The sequence below is a fragment of the Heptranchias perlo genome, chromosome 27, assembly GCF_035084215.1.
Source record: "Heptranchias perlo isolate sHepPer1 chromosome 27, sHepPer1.hap1, whole genome shotgun sequence".
Taxonomy (NCBI): domain Eukaryota; kingdom Metazoa; phylum Chordata; class Chondrichthyes; order Hexanchiformes; family Hexanchidae; genus Heptranchias; species Heptranchias perlo.
Genome location: NC_090351.1, coordinates 4,809,523 through 4,836,337, shown reverse-complemented (window position 1 = coordinate 4,836,337; position 26,815 = coordinate 4,809,523). Strand labels below are relative to the sequence as shown.

The window sequence follows — 26,815 nt, the reverse complement described above, 5'->3', positions numbered from 1 at the left end:
ATCCTTAGATACAGGGGTGGTGCCAGAGGACTGGAGAATTGCAAATGTTACACCCTTGTTCAAAAAAGGGTGTAAGGATAAACCCAGTAATTACAGGCCAGTCAGTTTAACCTCGGTGGTGGGGAAACTTTCAGAAATGATCATCTTGGACAAAATTAACAGTCACTTAGACAAGTGTGGATTGATTAGGGAAAGCCAGCACGGATTTGTTAAAGGCAAATCGTGTTTAACTAACTTGATCGAGTTTTTTGATGAGGTAACAGAGAGGGTTGATGAGGGCAATGGGGTTGATGTGGTGTATATGGACTTCCAAAAGGTGTTTGATAAAGTGCCACATAATAGGCTTGTCAGCAAAGTTGAAGCCCATGGTAAAAAAAGGGGCAGTGGCAGCATGGACACGAAATTGGCTAAGGGACAGGAAACAGAGAGTAGTGGTGAATGGTTGTTTTTCAGACTGGAGGGAGGTGTACAGTGGTGTTCCCCAGGGGTCAGTACTAGGACCACTGCTTTTCTTTATATATATTAATGACTTGGACTTGGGTATATAGGGCACAATTTCCAAATTTGCAGGTGACACAAAACTTGGAAGTGTAATGAACAGTGAGGAAGATAGTGATAGACTTCAAGAGGACATAGACAGGCTGGTGGAATGAGCTGACACGTGGCAGATAAAATTTAACGCAGAGAAGTGCAAAGTGATACATTTTGGTGGGAAGAACAAGGAGAGGCAATATAAACCAAAGGGTACAATTCTAAAGGGGGTGCAGGAACAGAGAGACCTGGAGGTATATGTTCTCAAATCGTTAAATGTGGCAGGGCAGGTTGAGAAAGGTGTTAATAAAGCATACGGGATCCTGGACTTTACAAATATAGGCATAGAGTACAAAAGTATGGAAGTTATGATGAACCTTTATGAAACACTGGTTCAGCCACAACTGGAATATTGTGTCCAGTTCTGGGCACCGCACTTTAGGAAGGATGTGGAGGCCTTAGAGAGGGTGCAGAAAAGATTTACTAGAATGGTTCCAGGGATGAGGAACTTCAGTTGCATGGAGAGGCTGGGGTTGTTCTCCTTAGAGCAGAGAAGATTGAGAGGAGATTTGATAGAGGTGTTCAAAATCATGAGGGGTCTAGACAGAGTAGATAGAGAGAACCTCTTCCCATTGGCGGAAGGGTCAAGGACCAAAGGTCACAGATTTAAGGTGATTGGCAAAGGAACCAAAGGTGACATGAGGAAAACATTTTTATGCAGCGATTGATTATGATCTGGAATGCACTGCCTGAAAGGGTGGCGGAGGAGATTCAATCGTGGCTTTCAACAGGGTACTGGATAAGTACTTGAAGGGAAAAAATTTGTAGGGCTACGGGGAAAGGGCAGGGGAGTAGGACTAGCTGGATTGCTCTTGCAGAGAGCCAGCATGGGCTTGATGGGCCGAATGGCCTCCTTCTGTGCTGTAACCATTCTATGATTCAATCATTCAGAAGGGAAGGGATTCACGGGATGAGTATGAGATATTGCAGAAAAATGCTAAAAGGGTGATCAGAGAGCAAATGGAGACCTACAAAAAAGAATAGTATCAGAGGCTAAACACTGCAGTAAGAAAATGTCCTTTCAATATTACAACAGTCAGGGCATTTAGAGGTATTTAAAATTATGATAGGATGGGACAGGGTAGATAGATGCAGATGCTTTCCAGTAATTGAGGGGTCTGGAACAAGGGGCCAGGATTATGTAAGAAATGTAAGAGATTTAGATCAGAGAGCGAGAAAGTGATTCACACAGAGAGTTGTGAGGCTGTGGAATTCACTCCCAGGGTTAGTGGTTGAGACAGAAACTGTAACAACATTGAAGATTAGATTGGAGAGGGGGATGAAGGAAATGGTGATAAAGGGATATGGGAATAGGGTGGGTAAATGTGATTAGGACTATTTGCTTGCGTGGAGGGTAAATGCTGACATGGACTAGTTGGGCCGAATGACCTGTTTCTGTGTTGTAACTTCTATGTGTTAGTAAAAGGGTAGAAATGGAAAACCTGAAAGCTTAAAACTGAGGACGAATTTTCCCACTGTCCTCTACGTGATAACTGCATAGAGTGATGTGATTGAATTCATGAACTCACAGGCATAGAACCAGGGGCCTTCATTCTGTAATGCAACATTGAGGACAGTGGTCCTTGAGAAAGACATTATTTAGGATTGATAATCTTGGCCAGACCTTGATATTGGACCATTGACTCTCAGACCTTGATATTGGACCCATTGACTCTCAGACCTAGATATTGGACCCATTGATTCTCAGACCTTGATATTGGACCCACTGAATCTCAGACCTTGATATTGGACCCACTGATTCTCAGACCTTGATATTGGACCATTGACTCTCAGGCCTTGATATTGGACCCACTGATTCTCAGACCTTGATATTGGACCCATTGATTCTCAGACCTTGATATTGGACCCACTGATTCTCAGACCTTGATATTGGACCCATTGATTCTCAGACCTTGATATTGGACCCATTGACTCTCAGACCTTGATATTGGACCCATTGATTCTCAGACCTTGATATTGGACCCACTGATTCTCAGACCTTGATATTGGACCATTGACTCTCAGACCTTGATATTGGACCACTGACTGTCAGACCTTGATATTGGACCACTGATTCTCAGACCTTGATATTGGACCATTGACTCTCAGACCTTGATATTGGTCCATTGACTCTCAGACCTTGATATTGGACTATTGACTCTCAGACCTTGATATTGGACCCACTGATTCTCAGACCTTGATATTGGACCATTGACTCTCAGGCCTTGATATTGGACCCACTGATTCTCAGACCTTGATATTGGACCCATTGATTCTCAGACCTTGATATTGGACCCATTGACTCTCAGACCTTGATATTGGACCCATTGATTCTCAGACCTTGATATTGGACCATTGACTCTCAGACCTTGATATTGGACCCACTGATTCTCAGACCTTGATATTGGACCCACTGATTCTCAGACCTTGATATTGGACCCATTGACTCTCAGACCTTGATATTGACCCATTGACTCTCAGACCTTGATATTGGACCCACTGATTCTCAGACCTTGATATTGGACCACTGACTGTCAGACCTTGATATTGGACCCATTGACTCTCAGACCTTGATATTGACCCATTGACTCTCAAACCTTGATATTGGACCACTGACTGTCAGACCTTGATATTGGACCATTGACTCTCAGACCTTGATATTGGACCACTGACTGTCAGGCCTCATTTCTATTGATTGTAAAACTTTGTATGTCAGGCTAGTTGCTTTCAGAACTTCTGGACATAGAATTTTAGGGAATTGCAGATTTTACAGCATTTCCCCAATTTGGGGGATTATCTGCACTCTGTTTAATTGTAATGTTTCTGTTGAAGATCAGAATGTGTTTACCACTTCAGTGAGGCATTGGGGCTGATTTTCGGGTGACGGAGCGGGTGCGTTGGGGGGCGGGGTGGCTCCGAAAATTGCTAAAATGCCGAGTGGGTTTGGAGACCGGCTCCAACCCGCTGACTTCCAGGTTCCCCAGTGACGAGTCCAGGTGCACGAGCGCCTCCCGAATGCAGGAGTCCCACCGACAATTAAAGCCGTCAGGATGATAATTTGCATAGTTTGTCCGATAGTTGAGGTACTTGAACTACTTGATTGACTAGATATTTTGGCAGGGGTGCAATTTTGAAGGATCCTCAGCATGTTTCCCGTGCTGTGAGAAACACTCCCTGTTGCAACAGACGTGTTTCCGCCAGCAGCCAGTGGGAGATGCAAATACTTATTTGACAGGTGGGGAGAAAACCTCATTTATTGCAGCAGGCCACTCTGTCACTTCAGACAAAGTTTTGGCTGCAACACCTTTGTGTTTTCACTCAAAATTCTTACATTCCACCCAAAACTCTGCTGTGAAAACACATTTACCTACTTTGCGGACCCCCTCAAATGCTCACAGTCAGGATGGGGGAGCGCCATGGCTGCATTCATCACTTCATCCGAGGACGAGCAACATCACCAGCCTCGCCAGGCATGCCATCCACCTCCGCCACGTGGAGCTCCACAACACAGTGCTGCACCACAGGCACCTGCACAAGAGCATGGAGGGCAACAACAGAGAGCGCGATGTTGCAGGAGGCACTACCCTCGCCACAGGGTCTACAGATCGAGGCTCAGCTTCCTGGACCTCTCTGAGGAGCAGTGCATACGGAGGCTCAGAGTCAGTCGCCAGGTAGTCGCAAATATCTGCAGCCTCCTTCATGCCGAGCTGCTCCCGGCTGGGCCGAGCAGCATCTTCTTGCCTGTCGCTGTCAAAGTCACCACTGCCCTCAACATCTTCGCCTCCGGATCATTCCAGGGTGCCCCCGGGGACATCGCCGGGGTCTCTCAGTCATCTGCACCCAAGTGCATAAGGCAGGTCACCGACAGCTTGAATCGCAGGGCCTCGCACTATGTCAACTTCCCCATGGACGACCGCAGCCAGATGGAGAGAGCAGTGAGATTCCACGCTGTGGCTGGCTTCCCATGGGTGCAGGGTGTAATCGATTGCACCCATATAGCAATACGAGCACCTCCACACGAGCCAGGACTGTTCATCAACAGGAAGGGCTATCACTCCATCAACACTCAGCTCGTTTGTGACCACCGCAAGAGATTCCTTCACGTGTGCACCAGATACCCTGGCAGCTGCCATGATTCCTTCATCCTCCGGGAGACCAACATCCCGCCCCTCTTCCACGCACCGAACACCCTTAAAGGCTGGCTCCTCGGGGACAAGGGATACCCCCTGCACACGTGGCTTATGACATCTCTAAGGAACCCCATCACCGAGCAACTGCATCAATATAACGACAGCCACATCGCTACCAGGTCTACAATTGAGCATGTTATAGAGCTGCTCAAGATGCACTTCAGGTGCCTTGATGGTGCTGGGGGAGCGCTTCAATACGCACCAGACAGCGTGGGACACATCATAGTCGTGTGTTGTGCCCTGCACAACATGGCACGACCGAGAGGGGTGCCACTTGAGGAGGCCCCATCCACATCTGCCACCCACATTGGGGAGGAGGAGGAGGAGGAGGAGGAGCAACCCATGGGCTGAACAGCGGCTCACCTGGCTGCTCGTGAGGCCAGGGAGTCACTGATGTGTGAACGGTTCTCCTAACATCAGAGAGTGTGAACAGTCCAGTCCTCACCACCTGGACAGAGCAGCGGCCACACCAGCCCCCGCCACCACCCCCGACTCCCTGCACAAAACAGTCCTGTAGAGTGACCCAATGGATGGCATCAAGTGTGGGTGTTCATGGTGAACCTCATGAAAGGGCCTTTTTACACAAGCCAGTCAAGAATGGCCAAGACGTGGCAGTGGTGGTGACAATAATAATATTTAATGTGAGTTTAACAAAAAGCAAACAAAAATAATAAACATGACCAACCGTCAAACACCCTTGTGCATTCCCTTTGTGATCACAAAACCTTCGCCTTTTGCTTCCGACTACTTCTACGTGGTGCATCCCCTGTGGCTGCAGCAGAGGTAGTGGCAGGTTGCTGTTGTTCATGCCCTGACCGATTAGATGCTTTGGGCCTACGCCCTCTGGGTTTTCGCGCCCGTGAGGGCCCCTCCAAACACTGCTTCACCTGCACCTGTGCAGGGGCAGAGTCGGCCACCTAGAGAGGGGGCAGCATTGCGGGTATTGGTTGAGAGGGGGACAACGGGTGAGACGTGGGGGCACTTTGAGTGGTGTCCCCACTTCCATATCCCCTTTCGCCATCATCCCTCCCCTGGGCCAGGCCCACACCACTCCTTCCACTCTGCTGGACGACAGTTTGGAGGACATGTGTGAAGCTTTGTAAGGCCAGTGCTAGTGTATCTGCCTGCGTGTTTAAGGCGGCAGAATGTTGTTCACCCTGAGTCCAAAGGGCAGTTGTCAGGGCCTGAATGGACTCATTTGTGAGCCGTGCTTGAAGCTCCATGGAGGCTAGCCATCCCTCCATCGCAGACATTCCCGCACTTACCCGCGACACTATCTCAGAGATGCCCTCACCTTCCTGTGACAGTATCTCAGAGATCCCCTCCTGTACCTGTGCCACCATTCCACTCATGCAGGAGTTGGACTCCTCCATCCTCTGCGTGATTGTGGAGAGTGCGCATGGCACCTGTTCCAGTACCTCGCAAATGTGCTGCTGCCCCTCGATCGTTCTCCTTTTAAAGGATAGCCCCCAGGGTTCAGCATCCGTGTCCAGCTGAGCAGAGCCCGGAGAGGAGTGCTCCCCCTGCAGACTCTCCACGGCTGCCCCTGCCACCAGTGTCTGCTCGTGCTCACATGTGTGTGGTAACTCACCATGTGCGATCTCAACTAACTGCGGACTGGGACCCACTGAGGTGTGTGTATCTGCGCTGGTGGATGGCTCGCTCAGATGTGACGGTGCACCCTCAGAGGCCGGTAGGTCCTCTGAGGAATCGCTCTCTGCCATCACAGAGGTCGCTGAAGTCCCTGTAAGAGAACAGAAGGCAATGTTAAGCATGATCACAGATGTGTCATGCTGAGGTGCTGAAGATGGCAAGGCATGTTAACATCAATTCTTATTGTGAGTGCTGAATGTTAAAGTTCTGTCACCAGACATTCGTCGGGTGCCAGTCTCGGCGTCCCCGACAGGCACTCGAGGGTGCGGCTCAACTCCAGTGCCTCCTTCTCCTCGTCTGTGAGGACAACGATCTGTTGTGGACCCCCTCCGGTCCTCGCCCTCTCCCGTGCATTCTGGGCTCTTCTCCTATAAACGGAGAAAGTACAGACATGTGAGTGAGTGATGGTGACGTGACCAACCGATGAATGCATTGGTTTGGGTGACACTGACCGTGAAAGAGATGCATCAGAGGGTGAGTATGAGACAGAGCCATGATATTGTATGAGGATTGGGTTGAGTGGTAGTGGTGGGGTGAGTAATGGGGAGGTGAGGAAATGCAGGTAGGTTGAGGATGAGCTTTGAGTGAGTGTGAGGAGTGATGTGATAGAGTAGTGTTGGCAGTGCAGAATGAGTTGGGGGGTGGGGGCAGTGATGAGGAAGACGGAATGTAGGAGAATGAGTAAGTGTACTCACTTTGGCTGACCTAGTTAGGTCATTGAAGCACTTCCTGCACTGGATCCAGGTGCGGGAGATGTTGCTGCTGCTGGTGACCTCCTCTGCCACCTTGAGCCAGGCCTTCTTGGTGGCAGAGGCAGGCCACTTCCTCCCGTCCACCGGGTAGACCACATCCCTCCTCCTCCTCACCCCATCCAGTAGCACCTGGAGTGAGGCAACGCTGAATCTAGGAGCAGCCTGGCCCCTGTGCTGCTCCATTGTGGTTTGTGAGTGTTTGCTCCAGGAGCAGCCATTGGAGGATTGCCCCTTTAAATAGAGCTCCTCCAGCTGACAGCCTGTGATGCGGGAGCTCAGTCCGCCCGCTGCTCAGCTTTCGGACGGAAAACCCGGAAGCCACGTTATGTGGCACCAATTGACCCGTGATCGCGTGGGGATAGGACAGATTTTATTGAGTGGGTTACCCAATCACGCCCCCCCCCGCTGCCATCCCGCCTCCCCGCTGATATCGGGGCCATTATCTCCACCTCTTGCTGGAGTTCCTGGTTTGCTATAGACCAAACTCTCTTGTGTATATCTGTTTACACAATCTTGTGTTTAATGTGTTCACACTTGTGTATACCCAAAAATCAATAGGAACATCCCTGGGGTATTTGACCTGTCCGTGTGTTATAAATACTGTACTGTGCTTTCTTTTAGTGGCACAGTGAAGTAAGCTGGTGGTATGAGCAGGGTGAATTGTAAAACATGCGGAGAGCAGAGAATAGAATGTTGATGGAAAATCTAGTTGGAGCTGTTTGATATTGGGGAATTTTAGAAAATTTCGAAATGGTTTCCGTGTCAGTCAATTGAACAGACTCTAACCCTCATTACCACACGGAACTGTAAGTGGGACACGCCTCATACTGGCAGACAATGGAGCCTGTATCATCCCCTGGCACAGAGGGTTGCAGCCAGTTAGGCCCAATAAATATACAGCCCTGCTTATCATCTGCTCTGCAGTAATACTGTAAAGATCATAAGTCCAGGACCTGCTGCTCTGTGCCGCCTTACGCCACAGAAATGCAGGAAGGACTTTTGGGACTCAAATGGTTAAACTGATCGATTACTGATCGATTACTTAACCAGCAGCAATCTTTTAACACAATTCCTCTGTAGTTTCCTCTCAATCAGTTCCCCCACTAGAGTTAGGGAGGCTCACTGTTTGAGCTTTTAACATTGATTGCAGCTGACTATATGAGCCATCACTTCTCACATTGCTTGTATACATCAGCCAGTGCATTTCCCTGTCAGTAATTTCTCCCAGTCCCCCCGCCCCCGCCCCCCATTACTGATCCAACTGGTTCTGCTCTTCCCAAAAATGGTCATCATGATGTGGAGATGCCGGTGATGGACTGGAGCTCCTGAACATTTACCTGAGGAAGGAGGAAGCCTCCGAAAGCTTGTGAATTTAAAATAAAATTGCTGGACTATAACTTGGTGTTGTAAAATTGTTTACAAAAATGGTCAGTGACAGTTCCACCCTCACCAGGAAGCAGAGATTGTTGTCAAGGTGACTCACTGAGCAAACAAAGAAAGAGAATCAGAACAGGATAAGTTACATCCTGTCCTTTTACAGAACCTGTTTTCGTCAGGAGTACAATATCTCACCTATGTTCCGATTTTAGGTCTCAGGGACTGTCCTGGGATAGAATCAGCAGACCTGTTGAGTGTGTCATACTTTGCATGTCACAAAAGAGGGGGACAATACAGAGATTGTAGTTAAGGAGGAGGAGTGTGAAATATTGGATGGGATAAACATAATGAGAGAGGAAGTATTAAGGGGTTTAGCATCTTTGAAAGTAGATAAATCACCAGGCCCGGATGAAATGTATCCCAGGCTGCTAAGAGGAGCAAGGGAGGAAATAGTGGAGGCTCTGACCATCATTTTCCAATCCTCCCTGGATACAGGCGTGGTGCCAGAAGATTGGAGGACTGCTAACGATGTATCGTTGTTTGAAAAGGGAGAAAGAGATAGACCGAGTAATTATAGGCCAGTCAGTCTAACCTCGGTGGTGGGCAAATTATTGGAATCGATTCTGAGGGACAGCATAAACCGTCATTTAGAAAGGCACGAGTTAATCAAGGACAGTAAACATGGATTTGTTAAGGGAAGATCGTGTCTGACTAACTTGATTGAATTTTTTGAGAAGGTGACAAGGAGAGTCGATGAGGGTAACGCATTTGATGTAGTGTACATGGATTTTAGCAAGGCTTTTGACAAGGTTCCACATGGCAGACTGGTCAAAAAAGTAAAAGTCCATGGGATCCAAGGGAAAGTGGCTAGTTGGATCCAAAATTGGCTCAGTGGCTGGAAGCAAAGGGTAATGGTTGATGGGTGTTTTTGCGACTGGAAGGCTGTTTCCAGTGGGGTCCTGCAAGGCTCAGTACTAGGCCCCTTGCTTTTTGTGGTACATATTAATGATTTGGACTTGAATGTGGGGGGCTTGATCAAGAAGTTTGCAGATGATACAAAAATTGGCCATGTGGTTGATAACGAGGAGGAAAGCTGTAAACTGCAGGAAGATATCAATGGACTGGTCAGGTGGGCAGAAAAGTGGCAAATGGAATTCAATCCAGAGAAGTGTGAAGTAATGCATTTGGGGATGGCAAACAAGGCAAGGGAATATACAATAAATGGGAGGATACTGAGAGGTGTAGAGGAAGTGAAGGATCTTGGAGTGCATGTCCACAGATCCCTGAAGGTAGCAGGACAGGTAGATAAGGTGGTTAAAAAGGCATACGGGATACTTTCCTTTATTAGCCGAGGCATAGAATATACTAGAACTGTATAAAACATTGGTTAGGCCACAGCTCGAGTACTGCGTTCAGTTCTGGTCACCACATTACAGGAAAGATGTGATTGCACTAGAGAGGGTACAGAGGAGATTTACGAGGATGTTGCCAGGGCTGGAGAATTTTAGCTGTGAGAAAAGATTGGATAGGCTGGGGTTGTTTTCTTTGGAACAAAGGAGGCTGAGGGGAGATTTGATTGAGGTGTATAAAATTATGACTGGACTAGATAGAGTAGATAGGGAGGACCTATTTCCCTTAGCAGAGGGGTCAGTGACCAGGGGGCTTCGATTTAAAGTAATTGGTAGAAGGATTAGAGAGGAACTGAGGAGAATTTTTTTCATCCAGAGGGTGGTGGGGGTCTGGAACTCACTGCCTGAAAGGGCGGTAGAGGCAGAAACCCTCAACTCATTTAAAAAGTACTTGGATGAGCACCTGAAGTGCCGTAACCTACAGGCCTTCTAATTTCTTCATGGCCAGGATTAGCTGAGAGACCGAGACAAGGAGGTTAAAAAAACAGCACTTCCTTAACTTTGAGAAACTGCACCGGGTATGGAGAAATGCAGAGATAATCCTTCCAGAAATCTTGGATTGTCCATCGAATAACACTGGCATTTGGAACACTTTGCCAAAAAAAACATATTTAAATTCACGACTTTTATTCAGAATCTCCCTCCAAACTTGAATAATGGTACATTCCTTCCAAAAAATGCTGCTTTTACGACCCATTTGTTCTGCTGGTTGTTTTTGAGTTCTCTCTCAGATGGATGGGTATAGAGGGATATGGGCCAAGTGCAGGCAATTGGGACTAGCTTAGTGGTATAAACTGGGCGACATGGACATGTTGGGCCGAAGGGCCTGTTTCCATGTTGTAACTTCTATGATTCTATGATTCTATGTACATATATTAAAGAGATTCAGGTGCTCTAGCCAATTAAAATTCATTACAGAATATACATGTAAAAATTAAATAATGGTAATATTTCAAAGCTTTAATTAAACTTTGGATAATGGAATCCTAACCTCCGATCTATTACACTGCAGAGTCCCTCAGTTGCACAGGAGACTTGAGCTGAAAGGCACAGGCAGAGGAATAGGACTGGTCAGGGTTACAGAGCTAGGATGGAGCAATGCCTTGGAAGGATTTGGAAACAAGGACCAGGGTTTTTAATTCAGCCCAGTGGTCAGTGAGGACGGGGTGATGGTGAGCGGGATTTAGTGCTGCGGCAATGAGTTTTGGGCAAGTTGGAGTTTGAGTGGGTTGGAACTCAGGAGGCTAGTGAGGAGGGCATTGGAGAAGATGAGTCATGAGGTAATGAGAGTGAGGATGAGGGTTTCTCCCATGATGCAGGCGAGGTAGGGGTGGAGGGAGCAATGTTTCGGAGATGGAAATAAGCAGTCTTGCTGATAGATAGGATATGGGATTTGAACTCTGCTCAGGTTCAAACAGGACACCATCTGGCATATGTAGAATTGGGTTAAAAGGCTATTAGGCCCAAACAAGCCCATTCCTTTATCATTGATCAGTCCCAGCTACCCACCTTCTCACCATGGGGGAAGGTTTCCCCTGCACACAATGTGTAATAATATCATAGATTCACTTATTAAGAATGTGTTTATAATTTTAAAAAATATTTATTCTTTCACTGTGGACTCATTGGCAAGGCCGGCATTTATTGCCTCTCCCTTGTTGCCCTGAGAAGGTGTCAATGGGCTTTCTCCTTGAACCACTGCAGTCCTGGTGGTGATGGTGCTCATGATGGCATTAGATAGGGACCATTTATACTGTCTGATTCAATTCCTTACTCTGGCAATTTAACATATCTCTTGCCTTGGCCTCTTTGAGCTGGAATATGTGAGCTTATTCTGTCCTGGTTTGGTTCACTGATCCCTACTGCATATATTAAGCCTTCCTAACAGTTTGAAATTACTGTTCATTCATTGGGTTAAGCTTCATTAAAATGATCATTACCAATGATAGCGGAGTAAAATCTTGGAACCGAGACCCATTTGCTTTCTAGAGTTTATTGTATTTGTAAAGCTGTCCCATTCACTGACAGCAGCAGCCTCTTGGAATTGGCTTTTTTAGGTATCCAAGAACTGACACCAATGACCCCATCGTCTCGATATGTGCCCAGCAGCCCTGCTGCGTCCCAGAGCAACACCTCACCAGTTCAGCCTCCACAGCAACCAGTTGGAGTCAGGAATAACCTCTTCGTGGATGGAAGAGAAAAGACCAATATGGGGCCATTTCAGAGACTCCAGTTCCACTCAGGTATGTCTTAAAGGGCACAAACGCCTGGTAACCATGAACTACCGAACCCCTCACTGTACCAAAATTTGGAGTTACTGCAATCATCACATTACTAAAGCTACGTTCAGTTTGCAGGTAGAGCTGAGGAACATTATCAGAGGAGGGGAATTTAGAATTGGATCCAGTCCAGGGGTTACCTGATCTGAGACTTCTTGTTGCCCATTCTGGCTGCAAGCTGAAGAGCTCTTCCATCCTCCGTCATCTCTCATCCCTTTAAAAGAGGCAGCCTCTCCCAGGCCGACATCATCACTCTGTTTCTCTTCCTCTGGTCCTGAGAGTGAGGCTTCTGCTTTAAGTCTGGCGATATTGCAGCTGAAAATCAAGGCAATTCAGGCGATGAGGCCTACTGCCACATCCCTATCCGTACCAGCACTAATCTCAACTCCCATCCTGCCCTCACTGCAGAGAGCTAGGCCCCAGGATACCTGCCAACCCCAGGCACCACCAGGAGCAGATTAGCAGAACACCTTGGGACAACTGCAGCAGGGCTGCTGAAGCCCCTTTGGAAGGAGAAGCCCCAGTACTGGTCACCTCTCTCTCTCTCTCTCTCCTCTCCTCTGGCCCCTAAACCTTTCCTTTATTAGGCCATGGTTTGGTCTGAGGCCAAACATTAAAGTTCCTCGCAGATCTTCAAGGCTGTTCCTCCCCCCTTTAAATATTCTCCCACTTTATCGCTGCATCTTCCTATTCTGACAAAAGCGGAATCCCCCTTGATGGGAGTGATCCCAGTGGGAGCCCACCCTGCACAGGGATAGTTGCTCCAACCAAGAAATATAGGTTGGGGGCAGGAGGGGCCAGGACGGGGGAGTGGAAGTCCCACCCTGACGCACCTTCAATGACGAAACCACCTCAGACACTCCCTATAAAAGGGGACCTGAGGGTGAGATTCTATAAAAACGGTCCTGATGGTGAAGTTCCCTCGTTAAAGGGGGACCCGAGGATGAGACTCGATAAAAGGGGTCCTGATGGTGAGACTCTACAAAAGTGGTCCCGATGGTGCAACTCTATAAAAGGGGTCCCGATGGTGAGACTCTACAAAAGGGTTCCCGAGGATGAGACTCTATAAAAGGGGTCCCGATGGTGAGACTCTATAAAAGGGGTCCTGATGGTGAGACTCTATAAAAGGGGTACCGAGGATGAGACTCTATAAAAGGGGTCCCGATGGTGAGACTCTATAAAAGGGGTCCCGATGGTGAGACTCTACAAAAGGGGTCCCGATGGTGAGACTCTATAAATGGGGTCCCAATGGTGAGACTCTATAAAAGGGGTCCTGATGGTGAGACTCTATAAAAGGGGTCCCGATGGTGAGACTCTATAAAAGGGGTCCCGATGGTGAGACTCTATAAAAGGGGTCCCGATGGTGAGACTCCATAAAAGGGGTCCCGATGGTGAGACTCTATAAATGGGGTCCTGATGGTGAGACTCTATAAAAGGGGTCCTGATGGTGAGACTCTATAAAAGGGGTCCCAATGGTGAGACGCTGCAAAAGGGGTCCCGATGGTGAGTATAAAAGTGGTCCTGTTGGTGAGACTCTATAAAAGGGGTCCCGATGGTGAGACTCTATAAAAGGGGTCCCGATGGTGAGACTCTATAAAAGGGGTCCCGATGGTGAGACTCGACAAAAGGGGTCCCGATGGTGAGACTCTATAAAAGGGGTCCCGATGGTGAGACTCTATAAAAGGGGTCCCGATGGTGAGACTCCACAAAAGGGGTCCCGATGGTGAGACTCTATAAAAGGGGTCCCGATGGTGAGACTCTATAAAAGGGGTCCCGATGGTGAGACTCAATAAAAGGGGTCCCGATGGTGAGACTCTATTAAAGGGGTCCCGATGAGGAGACTCGATAAAAGGGGTCCCGATGGTGAGACTCGATGAGAGGGGTCCCGATGAGGATTCTCTATAAAAGGGGTCCCGATGGTGAGACTCTATAAAAGGGGTCCCGAAGGTGAGACTCTATAAAAGGGGTCCCGATGGTGTGACTCTATAAAAGGGGTCCCGATGGTGAGCCTCTATAAAAGGGGTCCCGATGAGGAGACTCTATAAAAGGGGTCCCGATGGTGAGCCTCTATAAAAGGGGTCCCGATGGTGAGAGTCTAGAAAAGGGGTCCCGATGGTGAGAGTCTATAAAAGGGGTCCCGATGAGGAGACTCTATTAAAGGGTCCCGATGGTGAGCCTCTATAAAAGGGGTCCCGATGGTGAGACTCCATAAAAGGGGTCCCGATGGTGAGACTCTATAAAAGGGGTCCCGATGGTGAGACTCTACAAAAGGGGTCCCGATGGTGAGACTCTACAAAAGGGGTCCCGATGGTGAGACTCTATAAAAGGGGTCCCGATGGTGAGACTCTATAAAAGGGGTCCCGATGGTGAGACTCTATAAAAGGGGTCCCGATGGTGAGACTCTATAAAAGGGGTCCCGATGGTGAGACTCTATAAAAGGGGTCCCGATGGTGAGACTCTACAAAAGGGGTCCCGATGGTGAGACTCTACAAAAGGGGTCCCGATGGTGTGACTCTATAAAAGGGGTCCCGATGGTGAGCCTCTATAAAAGGGGTCCCGATGGTGAGAGTCTATAAAAGGGGTCCCGATGGTGAGACTCTATAAAAGGGGTCCCGATGGTGAGCCTCTATAAAAGGTGTCCCGATGGTGAGAGTCTATAAAAGGGGTCCCGATGAGGAGACTCTACAAAAGAGGTCCCGATGGTGAGAATCTACAAAAGGGGTCCCGATGGTGAGACTCTATAAAAGGGGTCCCGATGGTGAGCCTCGATAAAAGGGGTCCCGATGGTGAGACTCTATAAATGGGGTCCCGATGGTGAGACTCTACAAAAGGGGTCCCGATGGTGAGACTCTACAAAAGGGGTCCCGATGGTGAGACTCTATAAAAGGGGTCCCGATGGTGAGACTCAATAAAAGGGGTCCTGATGGTGAGACTCTATAAAAGGGGTCCCGATGAGGAGACTCGATAAAAGGGGTCCCGATGGTGAGACTCTATTAAAGGGGTCCCGATGAGGAGTCTCTATAAAAGGGGTCCCGATGGTGAGACTCTATAAAAGGGGTCCCGAAGGTGAGACTCTATAAAAGGGGTCCCGATGGTGTGACTCTATAAAAGGGGTCCCGATGGTGAGCCTCTATAAAAGGGGTCCCGATGAGGAGACTCTATAAAAGGGGTCCCGATGCTGAGACTCTATAAAAGGGGTCCCGATGGTGAGAGTCTATAAAAGGGGTCCCGATGAGGAGACTCTACAAAAGGGGTCCCGATGGTGAGTCTCTACAAAAGGGGTCCCGATGGTGAGAGTCTATAAAAGGGGTCCCGATGAGGAGACTCTACAAAAGGGGTCCCGATGGTGAGTCTCTACAAAAGGGGTCCCTATGGTGAGACTCTATAAAAGGGGTCCCGATGGTGAGCCTCTATAAGAGGGGTCCCGATGGTGAGACTCTATAAATGGGGTCCCGATGGTGAGACTCTACAAAAGGGGTCCCAATGGTTAGACTCTACAAAAGGGGTCCCGATGGTGAGACTCTATAAAAGGGGTCCCGATGGTGAGACTCTATAAAAGGGGTCCCGATGTTGAGACTCTATAAAAGGGGTCCCGATGGTGAGCCTCTATAAAAGGGGTCCCGATGGTGAGACTATATAAAAGGGGTCCCGATGGTGAGACTCCATAAAAGGGGTCCCGATGGTGAGACTCTATAAAAGGGGTCCCGATGGTGAGACTCTATAAAAGGGGTCCCGATGGTGAGACTCTATAAAAGGGGTCCCGATGGTGAGACTCTATAAAAGGGGTCCCGATGGTGAGACTCTATAAATGGGGTCCCAATGGTGAGACTCTATAAAAGGGGTCCCGATGTTGAGACTCTATAAAAGGGGTCCCGATGGTGAGCCTCTATAAAAGGGGTCCCGATGGTGAGACTATATAAAAGGGGTCCCGATGGTGAGACTCTATAAAAGGGGTCCCGATGATGAGACTCTATAAAAGGGGTCCCGATGATGAGACTCTATAAAAGGGGTCCAGATGGTGAGACTCTATAAAAGGGGTCCCGATGGTGAGACTCTATAAAAGGGGTCCCGATGGTGAGACTCTATAAAAGGGGTCCCGATGGTGAGACTCTATAAAAGGGGTCCCGATGGTGAGACTCTATAAAAGGGGTCCCGATGGTGAGACTCTATAAAAGGGGTCCCGATGGTGAGACTCTATAAAAGGGGTCCTCATTGTGAGACTCTATAAAAGGGGTCCCGATGGTGAGACTCTATAAAAGGGGTCCCGATGCTGCGACTCTACAAAAGGGGTCCCGATGGTGAGACTCTACAAAAGGGGTCCCGATGGTGAGACTCTATAAAAGGGGTCCCGATGGTGAGACTCTACAAAAGGGGTCCTGATGGTGAGACTATATAAAAGGGGTCCTGATGGTGAGCCTCTATAAAAGGAGTCCCGATGGTGAAGTTGTTAAATAGATTCATGGAATCTTACAGCACAGAATGAGACCATTCGGCCCGATTTGCATGTGCTGGCAGTTTGAAAGCTGTCCAATTTAGTCCTACGCCCCTGTTTTCTCCCTATAACCCTGCAAATTAGTCCTCTTCAAGTACATGTCCAATTGCCTTTGAAAGTGCCTTTGGAACCTGCTCCCACCATTCTTTCAGGCAGTGCATTCCAGATCTTACCAGCCCACCGTGTAAAAAAAATTCCCTCATTTCAACTCTAGTTATTTTGTGAATTATTTTTAATCTATGACCTCTGGTTACTGACCCACTTGCCAGAGGAAATAGTTTCACCCTAATTGCTCTATCAAAACCCCTCATTATTTTGAATACCTCTATTAGGTCTCCCCTTAACCTACTCTGCTCTAAGGAGAACACTCCCAGCTTCTCCAATCTCTCCACGTAGCTGAAGTATCTCACCCCTGGTATCACCCTGGTAAACCTCCTTTGTACCGTCTCCAAAGTCCTGACATCCTTCCTAAAGTGTGGTGGCAGAATTGTACACAATACACAAGCTGAGGCCTAACCAGTGATTTGTAAAGGTTTAGCATGACTTCCTTGTTTTTGTATTCAATGCCCCTATTTACAAAGCCAAGTATCCCATACACTTTCTTAACAGCCTTATCAACCTGCCCTTCCACCTTCAAAGATTTGTGAATATGCTCCCCCAGGTCCCTCTGCTCTTGCACCCCCCTAGATTATATTGCCTCCCCATGTCGTACATCATACAAGAAACACAAAAAGTTGGTATGCAGGTACAGCAAGCTATTAGGAAGGCAAATGGCCTTTATTGCAAGGGGGTTGGAGTACAAGAGTTAAGAAATCTTACTATAGTTGAACAGGGCTTTGGTGAGACCACACCTGGAGTACTACATACAGTTTTGGTCTCCTTATCTAAGGAAGAATTTACTTGCCTTAGAGGCAGTGCAACGAATGTTCACTAGATTAATTCCTGGGATGAGAGAGTTGTCCTATGAGGAGAGGTTGAGTAGAATGGGCCTATACTCTCTGGAGTTTAGAAGAATGAGAGGTGATCTCATTGAAACATGTAAGATTATGAGGGGGCTTTCAGGGTAGATGCTGAGAGGTTGTTTCCCCTGGCTAGAGAATGTAGAACTAGAGGGCACAGTTGCAGGATAAAGGGTCGGCCATTTAAGACTGAGATAAGGAGGAATTTCTTCACGCAGAGGGTGGTGAATATTTGGAATTCTCTACCCCAGAGGGCTGAGGATGCTGAGTCATTGAGTATATTCGAGACTGAGATCGATAGATTTTTGGACTCTAGGGGAATCAAGGGATATGGGGATTGGGCGGGAAAGTGGAGTTGAGGTCGAAGATCAGTCATGATCTGATTGAATGGCGGAGCAGGCTCGAGGGGCTATATGGCCTACTCCTACTCCTATTTCTTATGTTCTTATTCCAAAGTGCATCACTTCACACTTATCCACATTAAATTGCATCTGCCATGTGTCTGCCCATTTCACCAGTCTGTCTATGCCCTCCTGAAGTCTGCTACTATCCTGCTCACTATTAAGTTTTGGATCATCCGCAAACTTCGAAATTGTACTCCCGATACCCAAGTCCAGGTCATTTATATAGAACAAGTTCCCTCTATGAAAGGGGCCCTGATAAGAACATAAGAACATAAGAAATAGGAGCAGGAGTAGGCCATATGGCCCCTCGAGCCTGCTCTCCCATTCAACCAGATCATGGCTGATCTTCAACCTCAACTCCACTTTCCCGCCTGATCCCCATATCCCTTAATTCTCCTAGAGTCCAAAAATCTATCGATGATGGTAGAGAATTCCAAAAATTCATAACCCTATGAGTAAAGAAATTCGTCCTCATCTCAGTATTAAATGGCCGACCCCTTATCCTGAGACTATGGTCCCCAGTTCTGGACTCTCCAGCCCTCTCAGCATCTACCTTGTCAAGCCCTCTCAGAATCTTATATGTTTCAATGATGGTTCACTTCTCTCTTTAAAAAGGGTGTTAATATCAAAGCTCCCATCTTTAAATGTCCACTTTGTTTCCACGTGTTACTGGTTCAGTTAGTGAGTGCCCGTGCAGACACTGGACTGGAGTTATGGGCTTAAATCCCAGCTCCGCTGATGTTCATAATCTGGCTTGTTCAGACAGTGAGATCACTGCCGAGTCACAAGGCACAGCATTGAACACGAGTGATGTGAGGTGAGAAGAAAAGTCTCCAGCCATGCACCACCACTCTCGTCACCACCATCTGGAGTATAGAGTTGGATCTAGGAGATAAAGAGGGGAAGGGAGTACAACTGGAATCATAGAATCATACAGCACAGAAGGAGGCCATTTGCCCCATCGTACCTGTGCCAACTCCCCTGCTCTTTCCGCATAGCCTTTCAAATTTTTCCCCTTCAAGAATTTATCCAATTCCCTTTTGAAAGTTATTATTGAATCTGCTTCCACCATCCTTTCAAGCAGTGCATTCCAGATCATAACTACTCGTTGCATAAAAAATTTCTCCTCGTCTCCCCTCTGGTTCTTTTGCCAATTACTTTATATCTATTCCTCTGGTTACCAGCCAGTGGAAACAGTTTCTCCTTATTGACTCTATCAAAACGCCTCAGAATTTTGAACACTTCTTTTAAATCTCCCCTTAACCTTCTCTGCTCAAAGGAGAACAATCCCAGCTTTTCCAGTCTCTCCACATAACTGAAATCCCTCATCCCTGGCACCATTCCAGTGAATCTCCTCTGCACCCTCTCCTAGGCTCTGACATCCTTCCTAAAGTGTGGTGCCCAGAATTGGACACAATACTCCAGATGGGGCCTAACCAGCGATTTATAAAGGTTTAGCAGAACTAGATGACGTACAATTTTTCAAAACCGCCATCTGTGAGGAGTGTGGCTGTAATGCTGTCTCCTCACCCCTTTTAATGAGGTATCATTTGAAGTGTCCTTTTCCTCCTAGATCGGACAGTGCCTCGAATTGTGAACATTATGCAGTGTCAGAACCCCCTCAGTGAGATGTACACCCCAGTGCGGGTCTCCCTCAGCAAACTGAACAACACTGAGCTGCGCAGAAATGGCCATTGGGAGGAACCTTTAAACCTCTCCAGCAAGTCGGAGGTCAAGAGGAGTCATGTGACATGCTCGCTATCTTCTGCACGGCAAGCTCCGGCCAATGGGAAAATAGCAGGTGAGGGCTCGAACAATGAGTTGGGGCTTCTGAAGGTCACATGAGGGGTAGCTTAATATCCGCAAGATTAGCCGAATGGCATTAATATTCTCCGACATGCTTCTGCTAATTTATCTTATCCTGTTTACATGAGAGTAGGGTTTGTCTCCCTAATGGTAAAAGCACGACCCAATACCAAGCCGTGGAGACCAGGAAAGTCCCAGGTTCAATCCCCACTCTGCACTATTAGCTGATCTCAGTCAGTGTCTGCAATTGGCCTCAGCGTTCCTCAGGTCAGACAAGTCGTGTCTGCCACCCAGAAAAGACCCACTCATATAATGCAATTGAGCTCCCTGTTCAGCCAGTTGCTGTTATAATAAATGGGCCTAGCTGTCTGTCAGCAGTGGCTCAGTGGGTAACACTCTTGCCTCTGAGTCAGGAGTTCATGGGTTCAAGCCCCACTTCAGAGATTTAGAATCATAGAAGGGTATAGCACAGAAGGCAATCATATGGCCTATTGAGTCTGGACCAGCTCTATGCATGAGCAATCCAGCTCATCCCACTGTGGCCCTGCACATTTTTTTTGTTTCAAGTGCTTATCCAGTTCCCTTTTGAAAGCCATGATTGAATCTGCCTCCACCATCCCCTCATGCAGTGCATTCCAGATCATAACCACTCGCTGCGTAAAAAAGTTTTTCCTCGTGTCACCTTTGATTCTTTTGCCAATCACCTTAAATCTGTGCCCTCTGGTTCTTGACCCTTCCATGAATGGGAACAGTTTCTCTCTATCTACTCTGTCTAGACCCTTCATGATTTTGAATACCTCTATCAAATCTCCTCTCAACCTTCTCTGTTCCAAGGAGAACAATCCCAGCTTCTCCAGTCTATCCACATAATTTAAGAGCCTCATCCCTGGAATAATTCTAGTAAATCTCCTCTGCACCTTCTCTAAGGCCTTCATATCCTTCCTAAAGTGCGGTGCCCAGAACTGGACACAATCCTCCATTTGTGGCCAAACCAGTGTTTTATAAAGGTTCATCATGACTTCCTTGCTCTATGCCTCTATTTATAAAGCCCAGGACCTCGTATGTTTTTTTAACCGCTTTCTCAACCTGCCCTGCCACCTTCAATGATTTGTGCACAAACACCCCCAGATCCCTCTGTTCCTCCACCCCTTTTAGAATTGTGCCCTCTAGTTTATATTGCCTCTCCTCATTTTTCCTACCGAAATACATCACCTTGCATTTTTACGTGTTAAACTTCATCTGCCACCTGTCCGCCCATGCCACCAGAGTGTCTATATCCTTGAGCCCATAATCCAGGCTGACACTCCAGTGCCAGTACTGAGGGAGTGCTGCACTGTTGGAGGTGCCGTCTTTCAGATGAAATGTTAAACTGAGGCTCTGTCTGCCCTCTCAGGTGGACGTAAAAGATCCCATTGCACAATTCGAAGAAGGGCGGGGGTGTTCTCCCAGTATCCTGGCAAATATTTATCCCTCAACCAACATCAATAAAACAGTTTAATTGGTTATCTATCTCATTGCTGTTTGTGGGATCTTGCTGTGTGCAAATTGGCTGCTGCATTTCCTACATTACAACAGTGACTACACTTCAAAAAGTTCTTAATTGGCTCTAAAACACTTTGGGATGTCCTGAGGTCAAAAATGGCGCTATATAAATGCAAGTTCTTTCTTTCTTTCAGTGTCCCTGGGTGAGGTAGGGGAAAGCTAGCCAGACTTAGTGCAGGCCCTCTCTATATCTCTCACCCTTATTTGAATTTGTGTTCTGTGTCTCCCTCTCTTTCTGACTCTTCTTGTACCATGTGAGCCCACACTACTGTGACAGAATGTACTGGTGTGAACTCACACTATCTGTGTGTGTGACAGAATGTACTAATGTGAACTCACACTATCTGTGTGTGTGACAGAATGTACTGGTGTGAACTCACACTACCTGTGTGTGTGACAGAATGTACTGGTGTGAACTCACACTATCTGTGTGTGTGACAGAATGTACTGGTGTGAACTCACACTATCTGTGTGTGTGACAGAATGTACTGGTGTGTGTGAGATGCCGGTGTGATCTCTGTCTGCTTTTACTCGTGATGTGGAGATGCCGGTGATGGACTGGGGTTGACAATTGTAAACAATTTTACAACACCAAGTTATAGTCCAGCAATTTTATTTTAAATTCACAAGCTTTCGGAGATTTTCTCCTTCCTCAGGCAAATGTTTCGAGAAACATTTGCCTGAGGAAGGAGAAAATCTCCGAAAGCTTGTGAATTTAAAATAAAATTGCTGGACTATAACTTGGTGTTGTAAAATTGTTTACAATTGCTTTTACTCGGACCTTTATAAAATTGAGAAACCTTAGTGAAGGTGTAAGGACCACAGTGCGAGAAATGAAGAATAAAGGAGACGAGATAATTCAGGAAGTGATGAAGTGATGCTTGGGTTTTCGAGCTGTAGGGAAGGCTGAAGGAGGTGAGGAATTCCTGTTTTCAGGTCCTGGAGCAGCACGAGCTAGAGTAGTAAATGGAGCAATGAGTTTGATGTCAACACACTGGACTGCAGGGTGGAGGGAGACTGTAGGACGGATTGTCTGTAGCTGGTGGCAATTCCTAATGAGAATGATTCTTGTGCAGACTGTAGGCTGCTCTGGGATTATGTTTATCAGCTACTCTCTGACAGTCGATACGAGCCGTACATCAGGTGGGAGGATAAGGAATTGAAGATCTTTCGTGTGGTGGATCCCAACGGACTGGCGAGACTCTGGGGGAATCACAAGGTGAGCCGATTTAAGGAAGTTTCCGGGGGAAGAATCCCATCTCTCCAAGGATTGTGCTCTCCTCAAAGAAACATTCAACCCGATTTTAATTTTAATGACAATTCTTCATTGATAAACCTCACCTGCTGCACCTTCTATCCCACGAGCCTCTTCAGAAAATGCCTTCCCCTAGCTGTTGAGACTGGGGGTCAATTGAAAATTTCAAAACTGAGATTGATAGATTTTTGTTAGCTGAGGTAAGGGAATAAGGGATATGGAACCAAGGCGGGTAAATGAAGCTAAGATACAGATCAGCCATGATCTAATTGAATGGCGGAACAGGCTCGAGGGGCTGATTGGCCTACTCCTGTTCCTATGTTCCTTCTTCATATGCAAATAAGTCATTCTGCTCGGGGAATGGGTTTAGCCATTCTCAGCCCAACTCCTACTGTGCCTAAAGATTATACACAAAACTGGCCACTCTGCACTGTAATGACAACTTCACCTGGAGATGCTGATGTGAGATGTGTCTCTGAGGTATCGCTGCCGGTCACCTGGAGATGCTGATGTGAGATGTGTCTCTGAGGTATCGGTGCCAGTCACCTGGAGATGCTGATGTGAGATGTGTCTCTGAGGTATCGGTGCCAGTCACCTGGGGCGAGTGTGTGACTCGGGGAGAGCACGAGCCACTGTTTCCCTTTTTGAGAAAGATTTTCTTTTGATTCCACACAGAACCGAGCGAACATGACTTACGAGAAGATGTCAAGGGCTCTACGGCACTACTACAAACTGAATATCATCAAAAAAGAAACGGGACAGAAGCTGCTCTTCAGGTGAGTGGGGCTGCGTCACCTCTCTCCCGCTGTCTTCGCAAAGCAGCCATGGTCACGGTCACGGTTGTGGTGACGGTTGCGGTGACGGTCACCACTGCCAAATCCCTCTCACATGATGGACTCCATGTTAGCGTATTGACATCAACGGACTAAACTATCAAACCATAGGTACGCAGGACAGCGGAGACTGGGGAGGAAGGCCAGTTCCTAACACGTCCTTTTTTAGCCCTCCTTCTAATGGAAAGGGTTGTCTAAGCTCAGTTGTGCCTCGCTCCCCCAGTACGCCAGCAGTTGCTATGGTACCACATGGTGAGTAGTAATCTTCAAACAGTATTAGGAAAGAGATAAATCTAGGCATAGAGTACGAAAGTAAAGAAGTCATGATGAACCTTTATAATACACTGGTTCGGCCACAGCTGGAGTATTGTGTCCAGTTCTGGGCACTGCACTTTAGAAAAGATGTGAAGACCTTAGAGAGGGTGCAGAGGAGATTTACTCGAATGATTCTAGGGATGAGGGACTTTAGTTACGTGAATAGACTGGAGAAGCTGGGGTTGTTCTCCTTGGAACAGAGAAGGTTGAGAGGAGATTTGATAGAGGTATTCAAAATCATGAAGGGTCTAGACAGAGTAGATAGAGAGAAACTGTTCCCATTGGTGGAAGGGTCAAGAACCAGAGGTGATTGGCAAAAGAACCAAAGATGACATGAGGAAAAACTTTTATATACCGAGTGGTTGTGATCTGGAATGCACTGCCTGAGGGGGTGGTGGAGGCAGATTCAATCATGACCTTCAAAAGGGAACTGGATAAGTACTTGAAAGAAAAAAAATTGCAGAGCGACGGGGATAGGGCGGGGGAGTGGGACCAGCTGGATTGCTCTTGCATAGAGCCGGCGCGGACTCGATGGGTCGAATGGCCTCCTTCCGTGCTGTAACCTTTCTATGATTCTATGATTCTAAAATCGAAATATCTTCGAGTGGCCATTAAATGAAAACAGACACAGGGGTAGTGTCTACTCCCAGCAAGGGGTACTCGAAACTGATAAGGTACAGGGACCCAATACTCCCTGGGCCAATGGTGCTGAGATCACTGATCTCATCCTAAACCGGAGATTGAATTGAGGCCTTCTTGATCTGTACGGCTCAGTATCTGGCTGGTCGGTTCACATAACCCCCCACCCCTAAGTCAGCAGATAGATCACTGGGCCCTGACTTAATACTGAAACCGAGGAACTGCCCAAGACTCAAAGGAACAAAGTGAGCAGTGGAACAGTGGAGCTTTGATCGGCTGCTTGTAAGGAACTTCCTTCTCAATGTTGCAGTACTATGTCCCCGTAGGAAGTCACAATAGTGGTGTCTTTGAAAAATCTGTCCTGGAGATTCTGGGATGTCACCAGCCATTTGCGACTCTGGGATTTGCGATCATGTGTGGCCCGAGGATTGTTTTCAGTACAATAGGTCTGAGGCTACCTGGAATGTGATGTTTGGGGTAAAAGTGACAAATTCTGTTTACAACCCCAAAGGGATCTTACCAATTAATGAAAGTCTCTTACGGCAAACACAGTGCCATTTATTCAGGGAGACAAACGTACCTCTCTCAATAGAATCCGTGATGGGGAGAGTGTACATGGGCTGTGGGGGGCGATTGAATGGGTGGGATAGAGTCCATGATAGGGGAGAGTGAATATGGGCTGTGGGGGGAGATTAAATGGGTGGATAGGGTCCATGATAGGGGAGAGTGTACATGGGCTGTGGGGGGAGATTAAATGGGTGGGTAGAGTCCATGATAGGGGAGAGTATACAAGGGCTGTGGGGGGAGATTAAATGGGTGGGTAGAGTCCATGATAGGGGAGAGTATACATGGGCTGTGGGGGGAGATTAAATGGGTGGGATATAGTCTATGATAGGGGAGAGTGAATATGGGCTATGGAAGGAGCAGGATTGATGTTGCTGGATAGCATTTTCTGATTGTGAACTTTACAATGTTCTTGAGCCATCTGGGGTTGAATGTGCTGCCCTCACAGTGGACCTCCTTCCCTTTAATGGTGTCACTGCCTCGTAGCTCATGTCTCCCTCTTATTGTAGATGTAGTTGCCCTTTTAAATCTCTGTAACCAGATTTGGCTGCTGTATCTTTAAACAGGTTCCTGAAGACCCCGGGGGAAATCAGCCACAAGCCGGACAAGTTGGAGCAGCTGGAATCAGAGGAGCAGGACGGAGCAGATTTCAAAGAGGACACATTTGAACTGTCACCGTGACAGTGAAGTACAAAGAGCATTAACCTTAATCCTGAGCCTGAACAGCTCCTGTCACTGGGGACTGACTCCTGTCATTCGTGGCTGAACCAGCCCAAAACAAACTCTTTTTTCTCCAAATGGTACCAATGTGAAGTTTTCCCTGCCTTTTGTGGGATTGTGATTTTGGTTTGTTGCTATTAGCACTACATTTGATGTATGTACTGGAAAACTGTAAAATACACTGAGAAGCTTGCTGTGTAAATTCTGTAGGGAAATGGTGAATAAATTCTTAATACTTTGTGCCCGTCCTGTTCCTGGCAGACTCCCTTGTGTTTGTCCATCTCTCTTAAAGCGACAGTCCAGAATATTGGATCTGGGTATTTTTTATTAAGAATCGGTGGGGTCCATTTTGACTCTCGGGTGATCGACTGTGGAGTTCACTGGTAAGTCACCCGTTCCGACAGTGAAGAGGCCTCTCGAAATTTTGAGGTCTCATTTAAATTTGGCCGGCAAGATGCGGGGAGTCGAGCAGACGTCCAGGTGCAGCTCGTCGATTGAGGCCTCAAGATCGGGCCACAGCGGCCACCAGCAAGATGAGTTACGGGGGGGGTGGGCAGGGTCGTGATCGCGGAGGGTGGGAGTCCCATGATGGTAAGTTACGGGTGGGGGGCGGGGGGCTAAGGCCATGTTGGCCTGTTTCTGTGCTGTAACTTCTATGTAATTCTATGTCATGTATCACCTGAAACAGGCGGGAGCTTTGGGCACCTGGCGGTGGGCTCCTGACAAAATGGATCGTTGGAGCAGTTCCCAGAGTAACGCAGACTTAGATTGAGAGCAGACCCAGAGTAACACAGACTTGGACTGAGAGCAGACTCAGAGTAACAAAGGCTTGGACTGAGAGCAGACCCAGAGTAATGAAGGCTTTGACTGAGAGCTGACCCAGAGTAACGCAGGCTTAGGCTGGGGACAGATCCCAGATTAATACAGGCTTGGACTGAGAGCAGAGCAAGAGCAATGCGAGCTTAGACTGCGAGCAGACCCAGAGTAACGCAGGATTAGACTGAAAGCAGACCTAGGGTAACACAGACTTGAATT

At 47.5% G+C, this 26,815-nt stretch overlaps 1 protein-coding gene across 2 annotated transcripts in view; it reads left to right on the top strand.

The window, feature by feature from the left end:
* The window catches only part of LOC137344353 (transcription factor ETV7-like), an 83,579-nt gene extending 57,546 nt beyond the window's left edge, over positions 1 to 26,033 (top strand). For both annotated transcript variants that reach the window (XM_068007237.1, XM_068007236.1), the window contains exons 5-9: positions 12,030 to 12,215; positions 19,680 to 19,907; positions 22,531 to 22,673; positions 23,385 to 23,485; positions 25,627 to 26,033. In XM_068007237.1, coding sequence (XP_067863338.1) covers positions 12,030 to 12,215; positions 19,680 to 19,907; positions 22,531 to 22,673; positions 23,385 to 23,485; positions 25,627 to 25,741 — 773 coding nt within the window. In that variant the 3' untranslated portion in view covers positions 25,742 to 26,033. The remainder of the gene's footprint in view (positions 1 to 12,029; positions 12,216 to 19,679; positions 19,908 to 22,530; positions 22,674 to 23,384; positions 23,486 to 25,626) is intronic.
* The last annotated feature ends 782 nt before the right edge of the window (positions 26,034 to 26,815 follow it).